The sequence below is a fragment of the Gracilinanus agilis genome, chromosome 3, assembly GCF_016433145.1.
Source record: "Gracilinanus agilis isolate LMUSP501 chromosome 3, AgileGrace, whole genome shotgun sequence".
NCBI lineage: Eukaryota > Metazoa > Chordata > Mammalia > Didelphimorphia > Didelphidae > Gracilinanus > Gracilinanus agilis.
The window spans coordinates 505,381,599-505,395,463 of record NC_058132.1 but is presented as its reverse complement, the minus strand read 5'-3'; the positions used below and the strand labels follow the sequence as shown (position 1 = coordinate 505,395,463).

The following is a 13,865-nucleotide window of genomic DNA, read 5'->3' as shown; positions in this document are numbered from 1 at the left end:
TAATATAATATGATATGGTGTGATATGATATGATATGATATACGAACCTATATAATATATAAACATATAATATATTAATCTATAATATAATATATAAAACTATATACATTATAGAAAGGAGGAGAAAGAGTATGATTACTATTTTTAGATGGAGAAAGGGCCAAAAGAATCAATAAAATGTAGACATAACCCAAATAAATTGCCTCTACCAATATTGTTTCATAATAACAACATTAACAGATTATCATGCCCCACCATAATATCACAAAAAAGACATTATTTAGCTGATAACCCAAGATACAGATTGGATGTTGGTCCCAAGTCATCCTTGTACTTAAGCCCAGCAACTCTACTCCTCTGTCTGTGCTAAATTAGGTGCATAAACATTGGTTTTTTTTAACTGTTCCCTATGATATATTTCATAATTATTACTTCTACTATTAATAGGAATAGCTAGCATTTGTATAGCCTTTCAAAATTTGGAGTATCTTTTCAAATATTATCACATTTGATCCTCACAACAATCCTGGGAGGAAGGGGCTATTATTATCCCCATTACACAGTTAAGGACAGTGGTGATATAGTGGATAAAACACCAGACCTGGAGTTCAAATCTGACCTCAGATACTTACTAGCTGTGTGATCCAGGTTGTTATTTAGCCCTACTTGACCTAGTTTCTCCATTGGTAAAATGAGATGGAAAAGGAAATGGCAAACCACTCTAGTAACTCTGCTGAGAAAACTTCAAATGGGGGTCACAAAGAAGAGAACAACAAAAACAGTTAAGGAAATTGAGACAGAGAGAGCTGTGTGATCCAGGGCAAATTATTTAACCCCACTGGTCTCAGTTTCCTCGTCTGTAAAATGAGCTGGAGAAGAAAATGGCGGACCACTTCAATATCTCTGTCAAAAAAATCCAAAAAAGAAGTCAAAAAAGAGTCAAACATAACTGAAATGACTAAATAATAAATCACTGTAATTCAATTAGACAAGGAGTTGTTAATCACCTACTATCTTCCAGGTCTGGGGCTAGGGACACAAAGACAAAATGACACAGAGAGGGCACAGGTCAAATATGAAGCATAGTTGTTTAACAATAGAATAGGAATTCCAGAGAGCACAATAATAGAAAGGTAAAGAAGAGTGGAACTGCCATCGAGGCAGCTTTTAACTTAGAATCATTCTGAATGGAAGGATAGGGCAGTAGATTATTATGTCCTTTAGAGTAGCAAAGATAATGTTGATTTGATTATTAATGCCTGAGAAAGTCCTTGTTGTGCGCGAGGCACTGTTTCAGGCATGTGGGAATTCAGAGACAGAAAAGAGACCATCACTGGTATTTAAGGTCTTACAATCGTGTATTTCTTATTAGAAAACAAGATTGCTTGAACAAGATGAAAACAATATAATTAAGAGCTATATTAAGACAAAATGATCATTTTCACAACAGAACTAACTGCAAACAGAATACTTAATTAATGAATAGGAGTACTGGCATGTTCATCAGCATATTTTTTAGCATATTTTTTTCTTTTTTGGATATCAGTTTTTGCTCACAGATTATAAACCTGCATAAGAAATAAAGCAAATTATTTTTCATTCTAGGTACTTCATTTTACTGGTCTGACCCTCTTAGAAAGCAGAGATGCTCGGCATAAGGTTTTATGTACCATTTACAATGAAAACAGTGGGAGAGTTTTCAGTGAGACAAAGGTCATTCAGAATGTAGAATGAAGGAACAGTAAACAGTTTGTCTTTGTATGAAGAATAAAAAGAAATTGTCTTATGTAACACCAGTGGGTGTCATTGTGAAGGGTAGAGGTGGCCAGGTGGTACTTGATCCTTTCTGTTCTGCCTCCCTTCTAAAAGAGGTCCTAGGCTTCATCTATCTTTTCCCTGGACACTGGTTCAGGGTAAGATCTATTCTTTGGCCATTGACCTCTCTTCTCAGCTTCCTTTGCCTCAGAAGATTTATTCAGCCATACTCTGATACAATTGTAGCTTGCTTTTAGTCTAAAAATTTTTTTTTAATTTTTAATGCTTAAATTTTAAAGTTAAAACATTTTTTAATTTTTTTAAGTGTCTGGGATCAATTAAGGAGCCTCTCGTTCTCAAGGTTCACATTCTCTGTTATTTTATAGAGTTTCTATCATATGAAAAAGAACAGTAAAGTGGTGTAGTGGGCAGAGTTTTGGACTTAGAATGATGAAAAGCCATCTTCATGAGTTCAAATCCAATCTCAGGCACTTACTAGCTGTGTGACCCTGGGCAAGTCATTTAACCCAGTTTGCCTTAGTTCCTCATCACAAAAATGAGCTGGAGAAGGAAATGAAAAGCCACTCCAGTATTTCTGCCAAGAAAATCCCAAATGGTGTCACAAAGAGTCCTACATATCACCTCACACCTAGCAGATTGGCTAAAATGACAGCAAAGGAAAGTAATAAATGTTGGAGGGGATGTGGCAAAATTGGGACATTAATGTAATGCTGGTGGAGTTGTGAATTGGTCCAACCATTCGGGATGACAATTTTAAACTATGCTCAAAGGGCTTTAAAAGGCTGTCTGCCTTTTGATCCAGAAAAACTACTGCTAGGTTTATATCTCCCATCTCTGGGCCTGGCTCTCAGTCCACTGAGCCACCCAGCTGCCCCTTTCATGACTTCTTGATTCCAGGTAGAATACTTTTTTCACTATATTGCTGTATACTGGAACAAAGGGAAAGGTTTAGAAATCCTAATCCTTGGAAATCACTTTCCCTATATATTTCAGACATGCCCCTGACTCAGAATAATGGTCTAGATCAAAAGATTTATGTTGAATATCTTCCTAATTATTTATTTCTCCCAATATTTCTGTTAAAAGTATATTATGCACTTTGTGGTGGCAAAATATTGTAAAATGAAGGGGTGTCCATCAATTGGGGAATGGCCAAACAAATTGCAGTATCTGTTGGTGATGGAAAACTATTGTGCTGTAAGGAAAGATGAACTGGAGGATTTCTACATGAACTGGAAGAACCTCTATGAACTGAGGCAGAGTGAAAGGAGCAGAACCAGGAGAATGTTGTACACAGAAACTGAAACATTGTGGAATGATCAAGTGCAATACATTGCTACTAATAGCAATGTGATGATCAAGAGCAATCCTAAGGCATATGAGAAAGAATGCTATCCACATTGAGAGAAAGAACTGAGGGAGTAGAAATGCAGAAGAAAAGCATATGATTTATCACATGGTTCAATGGGTATATGATTGGGGGTTTGGGCTTTAAATGATCACTCTATTACACATCTGAATAATATTGAAATAGTTTTTGAGCAATAATACATGTATAACACAGTGGAATTGCTAGTCAGCTCCAGGAGAGGGGGAGGGAAGAGGAAAGGAAGAGAACAAGAATCATGTAACCATGGGAAAATATCCTAAATAAATAATTTTTAAAGTATATTATGGGAGGCAGCTGGGTGGCTCAGTGGATTGAGAGCCATGCCTAGAGATGGGAAGTCCTAGGTTCAAACCTGACTTCAGATACTTCCTAGCTGTGTGACCCTGGGCAAGTCACTAGACCCCCATTGCCTAGTCCTTATAACTCTTCTGCCTTGGAACCAATACATAGTATTGATTCTAAAATGGAAAGTAAGGATTTTTTAAGTGTATTATTTTAATCTATATTAAATTGCTTGCCTTCTCAAGAAGAGAGAAGGAAGAGAGGGAGAGAATTTGGAACTCAAAACCCTTTTTAAATGAATGTAAAAAATTGTTTTTACATGCAATTGAAAAATATATAAATTTTCACTTAAGAAAATTTGATTTTATCTAGTTCTGTGTGTCATGAAAAATGTTTATATGAAGAAGAAACAATGGAAAAACATTAAAACTTCAAATTTGAAAACTGGGCATAAGGAAATTATAAACAAGTATAAGAAAATTATAAAAGAGATTGTTTTCCCACACTCATGTTAAAATCTGCGATTTTTCTTGTTCAGCTAAAAATCAATGTCATTCCAAAAGAAGTGAAGGATGTGATCACTTTTGTCGTCCAGGACAGGAATTTTATATCTGCAGTTGTGCGAAGGGTTATAAACTTGGAAGGGACCACAAATCATGTATTCCAAATGGTAAGTCCACAATAGATTCATTCAGACTTTAGTACTACATGTTAGACCAAAGGTGTCAAACATGTGGCCTGAACCACATTAAAATGTCATTAGAAAATATTTAACAAAACAAATTAAAATAAAACAGAGAGAGCATTACATTTCAAAATGTGTGAATTTAAGATAAAATGGAACCCTTACTCCATTTTGAAACCCATTTAAGTCCATGTCAGTCCCAGCCTTTGACTGGGCACTTAGGTGTACTAAAGGAGGATGCCAGAGACCTTGTGGCTCCCCAAAGAGGCTGGCCTCTACTCCCCACATGACTCCTGGTGTCCAGAAGATTGACTCTGACCCGGACTCAGGTCAAATCTGTCCAGCTAGAGAGCCACAGAAAGAGCGACATCAGTGGCTTTATAAGAGGGGGGACTAAGGAAGCGGGGAGATCCCTTTTGGGCTTTTGGCTCTTGGCATGCTTGAGCTGGAGACTTCCTGGTGTGGCTGCTTTTGGCTAGACAATCATGGCAAATTCAGATTAATTAAGCACAATGATTCTCTAACTTTTACTAATATATAACTACAAATTAATATACAGCCTCCAGAGAATTCTAATTGTAACAAAAACTAAGCCAAATGAGAACTACGGTGATCTTTATATTTGGTCTAGAGACCCTGTTTCTATCTGAATTTGGCAGCACTGAGTTAGACGATCTCCTATCTATCTGTATCAAGGTTCTTCCCTTCTGTCCTGTGAATGATGACCAAAAGCTTGGCTTATTTCATTGTAATGAAGTACTTTCCTTCCTCATACCATACATTAATCAGCAAACCCCAGCTTCATGGGGGGGAAAAAAGGTTACATCAAACTTTATTAATATATTTATTTTAGGACATTAGATTTTATACAATATTATAACATAATTATATTATGTAAAATGTAAACTCCTTGAAGTTTTTGACTGATATTATCCATATCCTATAAAGGAATAAATTTTATGAAGGAATTATAAATCATATATTCTATGTATATAATAGATATTATAATTAATAAATTATAAATCTTATAAAGGAATTATAATATAATATAGAATGAATCTATAAAGGAAATGGATTTTAGATATTAATGAATGAGGTTTTTATATCAACATAAGATGAATTTACCTATGACTCAGATTTCAATGACTTTTCTCCATGTTTTATTATTCCGACTGAAGAGAAGTGTGCATGTGGAATCCTCAATTCTGAAAACAATGTGACTTTGAAGAATGCCAACTGGACTTTCCCATGGCAGGTAATGGAAAATTATCCTTAATAAATACTTAAGTCTTTGTGTATATATTTTTTTAAACCCTTACCTTCTGTCTTGGAGTCAGTACCATGTATTGGCTCCAAGGCAGAAGAGTGGTAAGGTTAGGCAATGGGGGTCAAGTGACTTGCCCAGGGTCACACAGCTACAAAGTGTCTGAAGCCTGATTCTTATTTTTAAGACATGAAAAATAGCAAATGACAGAAGACCTCCCCCTCACTAGAGCTTTTTTTCTTTACTTGAAAATGGTATCAGTGTTACCTTTCTTAAAATAAAGCAAATTGAGGCAATGTCCTCTAGTTGACTCTATATAAGATTTGCCATGTGATAATGGTCCCTTAAGACCTCTGAGATTTTACTTTTTAATGAGATAGCACCTTTATCAATATATGGGTATGTGCCACAAGAACAGCCAATCAAGCACGGTAGAAGGTGCACTATCCTGGTTTTTTTTCTCTACCTCTCTAGCCTCTTCCATGATTGTTCTTCTCTTGGCCATTCAGCCTCTTTATACTTTTCATCCTTTTAGCATTATCCATTACCATGGCGTCAATGATCCCTTCTGTGTAGATGATTTATAATTCAAAAGGGTCATAGAATTAAGAGCTGAAAATGAGATCATCTAGCCCAAGGGGTTCTTCAAATGGAGTCCCACAGATCTTCTAACCCCTACACCCAAGAAGGCATAGATCTCAGAGATTCCGAATTTAGATGAGGAAAAAAAATTACATCTTTATTTCAATAAAAGGCTTCCTTTACAATCATTCACATATATATATTCATATATTCATATTTTATATTTATATTTTATATTTATATATAGAAACATATATGTTTCTTTTGTATTTTAAAAATATCATTGTGAAAAAGAGTTCATATGTTTCACCAGACTACCAAAGAGGTAGATGATATCACAAAGGTTTAATTTAATTAATTTAAATTAATTAAAATAACCTTAATTTAAGAATCTAGCCAAACTCTGAGTTTTATAATGGCAATAGAGTGATATTGTGTGTATTGTGTATAGATCGTGTATATTATATTAAAATATGTATGTTACATATACATATCTATATGTGTGTATATATAAATATATGGATAGGTATCTATATATGAGGTGTTTCACATTATTTAACTATAAATATATGAGAAAGAGAGAAAGAGAGAGAGAGACAGAGACAGAGAGAGAGAAAGACAGAGGAAGACAGAGAGAGAAAGAGAGAGACCAGGAGACATTGAGAGAGAGAGAGAGAGAGATACGAAGTTCTAATTATTGAGCAGGGTTTGAATCTTCTGACACTTAACAACTGTGTAGCTATGAACAAGTCTTTTGGGTCTGTTTAATCACATGTGAACAGGGAATAATAATACTTGAAATAGCTAATTCACAGGGCGGTACTTTGTAAGCTTAAAACACTATAGAAATGTGTACTATTACAGAATACCTAGACCAACCCATATTCATACAGAAATGCCTTCTAAAGTATCTCTGACAAGTGGTTACTTAGGCTCTCTTTGAATATCCCCAATGATGTGGAATTCACACACTCCTGAGACAGCCAAGGCTACTTTTAAAATAGCTCTAATGGTTAGACATTTCTCCTTACTTCAAGCTAAAATGCTATCTGCCACCCATTGCTCCTAAATCTGCCTTCTTCCACTGTAGATTTGTCACTAAAAAGAGTCTAAATTCTAAAATAATTTGGAATCATCCAGCAAAGCCAGTTCTTTATAGCAGAGATTAGCAGCTTCAGCTATAATCTCCTCCATTTCTACAATCTATGTAAAAATATTCATTTATCTAATTTTTTAAGAAAAAAATCTATCCAGCAAAATATCAACAATATTTTAAAATTCTTAGAAATTCTTGGTTACAACAGCAAGAGTTTAGAAAGAGAAATTCCACTTAAAATCACCCTAGACAATATAAAATACTTAGGAATCTATCTGCCAAGACAAACACAGGAATTGTCTTCTCAAAGAGGGAGAAGGGGAGTGAGAAAAAGGAAATTTGGGACTTAAAAATTATTTAAAACTTTTTACATGTAACTGAGAAAAATAAAATAAAAACTTAAAGAAAAGAATGGTCATTCAATTTCATGTTTTACTAAGCAGCTCCATTTTTCTGCATTTAAACTATGCAGAAATTTGTCATTTTAAATTAAAATACCACTTAAACTTTTGAGTGCTCCCTCCTGGCTCGCACACTGAAATTTCCTCTAAATTCAAGTTTGGTAACTTCAGTGAATGTAACTGTCTAAGAATAAATAAGATAATATCTACTAGACACTTATAAGTGACAACAATGAGACTAGATTAAATAGTTTATACCTTTTCTCCCAAATTGTCTTCTTTATTATTTCCATGTTGATTTTAATGTTGGCTATACCTGCTAAATAAGTAATTTTTGAAAAAGAAAAATAGGGATCATAGGATCATAGAATTAGAATTGGAAGAGACCATAAAGAGTTCATCAAGACCAACCCTCTAGTTTTGCAGATGAAGAAACTGAGGTCTGCAGAGGTTAAATGATTGGCCACAGCAAGCAAATGTCTGAGACAAGATTCAAATCCTGTTTTTCCTGACTCCATGTCCTGTACTCAGACATCTTCTAATGAGAAAGCTACTAAGTCACAATTTGAGGCCCAATACAAACAAAATTGGAAGCAGGGCAGGATGGAAGCAGGGCAGAAATGAGATCTCTAGTATAGGTTGTTGTACATAGTTTTGGCTAATTTCTGTTGTTTTTTTAAGGTCAAATTAACAAATTCAGAAGGAAAGGACTTCTGTGGTGGTGTTATAGTACAGGAAAATTTTGTGTTGACTACTGCAACATGTTCACTCATACATGGAAACATCAGTGTGAAGCTGAGTAAGTAATTACCGTTCTCATCCCATCAATTTTTATAAGTGCTCATTAAAAGTAAAATTTTTTAATAAAATTAATTTGGAGTGTGACCCTGGGCAAGTCACTTGACCCCCATTGCCCACCCTTACCAATCTTCCCCCTATGAGACAATACACAAAAGTACAAGGGTTAAAAAAAAATATCCAAGATATAATAAAAAAAAGAAGAGATGATGCTTCCTTAAAAAAAAATTAATTTGGAGTAACAAAAAGTCTATAATCTCAAGGCAAATAATTTTTAAAGGAGGAACAGAGAATAATGCTTCCAGACTTAAAATTATACTCTATTTTAACAATAATCAAAACTATTTGGTACCAATTAGAAAAATAGAAAAGTAGACATATGGGCCAGATTAGATAAGCAAGAATCTGAATTAATTGAACTTAATAAACCAATGCTGGAAAAGTTCAAGAGCATAAACTACATGGGGAAGAACTCTCTTTTTTAACAAGAACTGCTGGGAAAACTGAAAAATAATTTGGCAAAAACAAAGTTTAGACCAACAACGTATTCTACATACTACAAAAAACTAAAAATGGAAATTCAACTTGAACATCTTTATCGTATAAACAAAAAAAAAGAATTATAAGTGATTGAAATCAATTACCTTTCACAACCATGGCTGGAGCAGAATTCTTTAATTTACATTTATTTTATTGTTAGAATTTGGAGTATTCTTTTACATGGATGTTAATAGCTTAATTTCGTTATTTGAGAACTGACTTTTCTTATCCTTTGAAATATCGGTAGTGAATGGCTCCTCTGTTTATGTCCATTTCCTATATATCTTGGATATCAGACTTTATATTAGAACTATTTGGGGGGTGGTGTTTTTTCCACTTTACTGCTTTCCTTTTAAGTTTTAGTAGTTAAATGGGAGGGCAGGGAAGAAATCACAATAATTCTGATAAAGGTCTGATACGTAAGATACATAGGGAATTTGATATAAATATAAAAGAAGGTTTGTTCCCTACTAGATGTGCCTATGATGTGTCAAAGGAGAAGAAATAAACAAGTGGATTGATTTTACTTCTATTTTACTTGCTTTTCAGGATTATTATCTTCTCTGATAACATCTACCCTCTGTTTAGTTAAGATTCTCACTCAACCACAGTTGTGGAAAGCATTGCCTTCCCTTCTCTAACTTTTTTTGAAAAAAAAAGAAAAATAGCCTTTAATCTTTGTCATGTATATATTTAGAGTTTATTGTGGTATATGGTGTAAGATGTTGGTCTAACGCTAATTTCAATCAAAATGCTTTCCAGTTTTTTCAACAATTTTTGTGAATGTGGAGTCTTTACCTCACTAGTTGGTATCTTGCGCTTTATTGAGTACTCTAATCCTATGTTCAGTTTTTTTCTGGGTCTTCATTGAACAAATATTCTATTTTTTAGCCTACTAAATCTCTTTTTCTTAGTACTATTTTTACAAATTACATGTAAAAACAATCTTTAGCTTTTGCTTTCTCACATTTTAAGTTTCAAATTCTCTCCCTACCTCCTTCTCTTCCCCATACTTGTGGCAGTAAACAATTTGATATAGGTTGTATCTGTGTTATCATGCAATACATATTTCCATATGAATCATATTATGGGGGAAAAACATCACTTAAAAAAAGCTCATGAAAATAGAGTGAAAAACAGTCTGCTTCAATCTACATTCAGACTCCATCAGTTCTTTTTCTGGCAGTGCATAGAATTTTTCATCCTGAGTCCTTTGGCGTTGTTTTGGATCATTGTGCTAAGAATAACTAAATCGTTCACAGTTGATCATCATACATTATTGCTGTAACTGTGTACAATGCTTTCCTGGTTCTGCTTACTTCATTTTATGTCATTTCATGTAAATCTTTCCTCTACCCAATATCTTTGATGATTATTTCTTTATTTTCTTTAAATCTGTTTCTTTTGTTTCATTGAATATTTCCCTATTACATTTTTAAATATTTTTAAGGTTTATTTTTTAAAATGTTGTGTCCCAAATTCCCTCCCTCCAGCCCTTCCCTCACCCCTTAAAAAAGCAAGTAAATGACATCTATTATACACGTCTTCTGATTTTAATCCCTGAAAAGAGATGATACCTGGTCATTGTACATATATGGAATATTTGCAAATTTCATCATGCTAGGCTAGAATTCTTAACCATATTTAATACATGATGAAAACCCATATGATTAGGGTAAGAGGGGAAACTGTTGAATGGGAAATAAATCTTTGCTTTGCCTCTGATAGAAGTCTGATAGTCACAATATATATGGAATTAAAATAAAATTCCAGGATCATTCGTTAGGGGATAAGTGGCCAAAGAATACATATATAAGTAGCTTCAAAAGAATTGCAAATGATTAAAAATAATATGAAAGATTGTCCAAAATACTAATAATAAGAGCAATTAAAATAAAAACAACTGAGGTATCACCTCACACCTAGAGCAAATTGGTAAAGCTGACAAATAATGGGTAGAGTCACTGTTGAAGGGGCAGCACAAAATTGGTCTTGCTTCCTTGCTCTGTGACCCTGGGCAAGTCCCTTAACTACAGATGCCCAGCCCTTATTGTTCTTCTGTTTTGGAATTAATTCTTAGTTTTGATTCTAAGACATAAAGTTAAGATTTATTGAACAAACAAAAACAGGTCTCTACACTGTTGGTAAAGCTCTAAATTATTCCAACAATTCTGGAAAACAATTTATAATTATACTAAAAAAAAGTGGCAAAATGCCCTACCATTTGATCCAGAAATTCCACTACTCAGTGCATACTCTAAAAGGAACAAAGGTAGAAAGAAAAGTCCCATATACACCAAATTATTCATAACGGTATTTTTCTTGTCAAGTTAAAAAGCATTTATTAAATCTTTACTATATTCCAAGCCCTGTAATAAGAGCTGGATACATTAAAAAAAAAAAAACTAATTCTTGTCCTTAAGGAGTTTACATTCAAATAGGGGAAGATAACACATAGAAGGAAACTAAGAAGCTGGGGAAGGAAATTGAGTTCCTGGAAGGGAGCTTGGTGGAAAAGGAAGTCCTCCTTTTCTGTTTCATGCATATGGAAATGCCCATTTTATTTGGATTTCATTAAGTTCAGTATGGGGCAACCAGGTGGCACAGAGGATAGAATGCCAAGCCTGGAGTCAGGAAGACTAATCTTCCCAAGTTCAAATCTGGCCTCTGACATTTCCTAGCTGTGTGACCCTGGGCAAGTCACTTAACCCCCATTGTCTAGCCCTTTTTGCTCTTCTGCCTTGTAAACAAGGCAGTTTTGATTCTAAGGTAGAAGACAAAAGTTTAAAAAAAAAAAAAAAGGAAGAAGCAAAAAATGGCAAACCATTCCAGTATCTTTGCCAAGAAAATCACAAATGAGGTCATGATGGGCTGAACATGATTAAAAACAACTGAACAAAAATAAAGTTCAGAATAAGAATAATTAAATAGAAGAATATAAAACTTTATGGCAACATAAATATATGTGGTAATATAACATTTAACATTGAAAGATATTTCTGCCATAGTCCCTATAAAATTTATTTCTTTTTTGTTATTTTTTTTGATTGGAAAGCATTTATTTTTTTCCCTCTTGCTTCCCTCACCTCTGAAAATAAAAACAAAACCCCTTGTACAAACAAAGCAAAACAAATTTTCATATTAGCCATGTTCAAAAATGAATCTCATCTGATTACTCAGTCCATCTGTCAGGAAATTGTAGCCTTCTTCAACACTGGTTCTCTGGAACCATGACGGATCATTGCATGAAACTCTCAGAATTGCTCATTTTTTACAATGTTGATATTGTATAAATTGTTCTCCAGGTTCTGCTGACTTTACTTTGCATCATTTCACACAAGTTTTCCCAGGATTATCTGAAACCATCCTTTCATCACTTCTTACAGCACAATAGCATTCTCCTGCATTCATATACCATATTATTTTCCAGCATTACCCAATTGTAGGGGTATTTCCTTAGTTTCCAGTTCTTTGGCACAGCAAAAAAAAAAAAAAAAAAAAAAAAAAAAAAAAAAAAAAAAGGCCTAGTCCAAATATTTTTGTATGTAGAGGGCTGTTTTCTTTACCTTTGAACTCTGGAGAATGAGTCAAGCAATGGTATCAACTGGGTCAAAGGCACGATTTAGTAACTTTTTGGAAATGGTTCCAGATTGCTTTCCAGAGTGGCTGAACCAATTCACAGCTCCATTAATAATGCATTAAAGCATCAGGGTAGCTGGGTGGCTCAGTGGATAGAGTGCCAGGCCTGGAGTCGGGAGGACCTGGGTTGAAATCTGGCCTCAGACACTTCCTAGCTGTGTGACTTTGGGCAAGTCTCAACCCTCTTTGCCTAACCTTTGCCCTTCCATCTTAGAATTGTTACTGAGACAGAAAAAAAAGGGTCTTAAAAAAAAAAAAAACCTTTTTTTTTTTACCATTCTTCTAACATGAAACTTTTCCATTTTTGTCAACTTTGCCAATCTGTGGACAAAGGCAAGTATGTGGTACAGTGGATAGAATGCTGAACCTGAAACTGGGAAGCTCCGAGTTCAAATCTGGCATCAGACACTTATTAGATATGATCTTTGGCAAGGCGATGCCATGCCTGCTTCATGCAACAGTGTGCAATGTCATACTGTGGCACAAATGCATCATGCAATGCCACGCCTGTGTCATACACCAGATGACAACGCAGCTGCATCATGGAATGGCATCTTGTCATGCAGTGGTGCACCAACGGCACACTGCGGCATGCCAATAGCACGCAATGGCACGCCAGTGGCATAGATTCTTGGAGCTTGTGAAGAGAATGACAGTCCCCACGTTGAGCAGCCTACACTCTGATGAAGGAGGACAACGATACAAGGGGCCTACAAAGGCCAAGGTGGCAGGGGTCAGATTGTGGCCCCGGGGAGAAATGAAGACATGGCCGGCCTGGGCATCCTCCTAGAGTGGGGGCTCTTGGCTGCAGGGGAAGATGGGGCTTCTGAGGTTTGAATTTCAGGGCTTCAGTGACCTTCCAGGATAAAGAAGTTTCTGAAGATCATGGAAAAGCTTGGAATGCAGCTTTCTCTTTGTACTACTTACCTGGAAGCTGATTAACTTTTTTTCAAGAAAAGTAGTTTTGTTTTTTGTTTGGTTTTTTTGGAAGTAATCCCATTAGTTCATCTCTAATTTCTCTTCCCTGATTCCAAAAGAAAGTGGCAGCTATGGCTCAGTGGATAGAGCTCTGGGCCTAGAGTCAGGAAGACCCAGACTCAAACACTTCCTAGCTGAGTAGCCCCTGGCAAGTCATTTCACCTCTGCCTTAAAAAAAAAAAAAATAAGTTTCATTGGATCCATTGGAGAAGGAAATGGTAAAACCATTCCAGTATCCTTGCCAAGTAAACTCCATGGATAGCTCTATGCCATTGTTGATGAGGTCACAACTGAATGACTGAACAACAGCTTCCTAAGGAGTCCTGCCTAAAAAAATCATCCCCATTGGAATGATCTGCACCTCCAGAGAAAGAAATGACGGAGTCGGATGGATGAGGATCAAAGCATACTGTGTTTCATATCAGTGTACTTAC

The 13,865-nt window shown here is 35.2% G+C and overlaps 1 protein-coding gene across 1 annotated transcript in view; it reads left to right on the top strand.

Moving 5' to 3' along the window:
* PROZ (protein Z, vitamin K dependent plasma glycoprotein) overlaps positions 1 to 13,865 on the top strand; it is a 34,237-nt gene that overhangs the window by 12,377 nt on the left and 7,995 nt on the right. Inside the window, exons 5-7 of the mRNA XM_044670518.1 lie at positions 3,987 to 4,118; positions 5,312 to 5,388; positions 8,158 to 8,275. Coding sequence (XP_044526453.1) covers positions 3,987 to 4,118; positions 5,312 to 5,388; positions 8,158 to 8,275 — 327 coding nt within the window. The remainder of the gene's footprint in view (positions 1 to 3,986; positions 4,119 to 5,311; positions 5,389 to 8,157; positions 8,276 to 13,865) is intronic.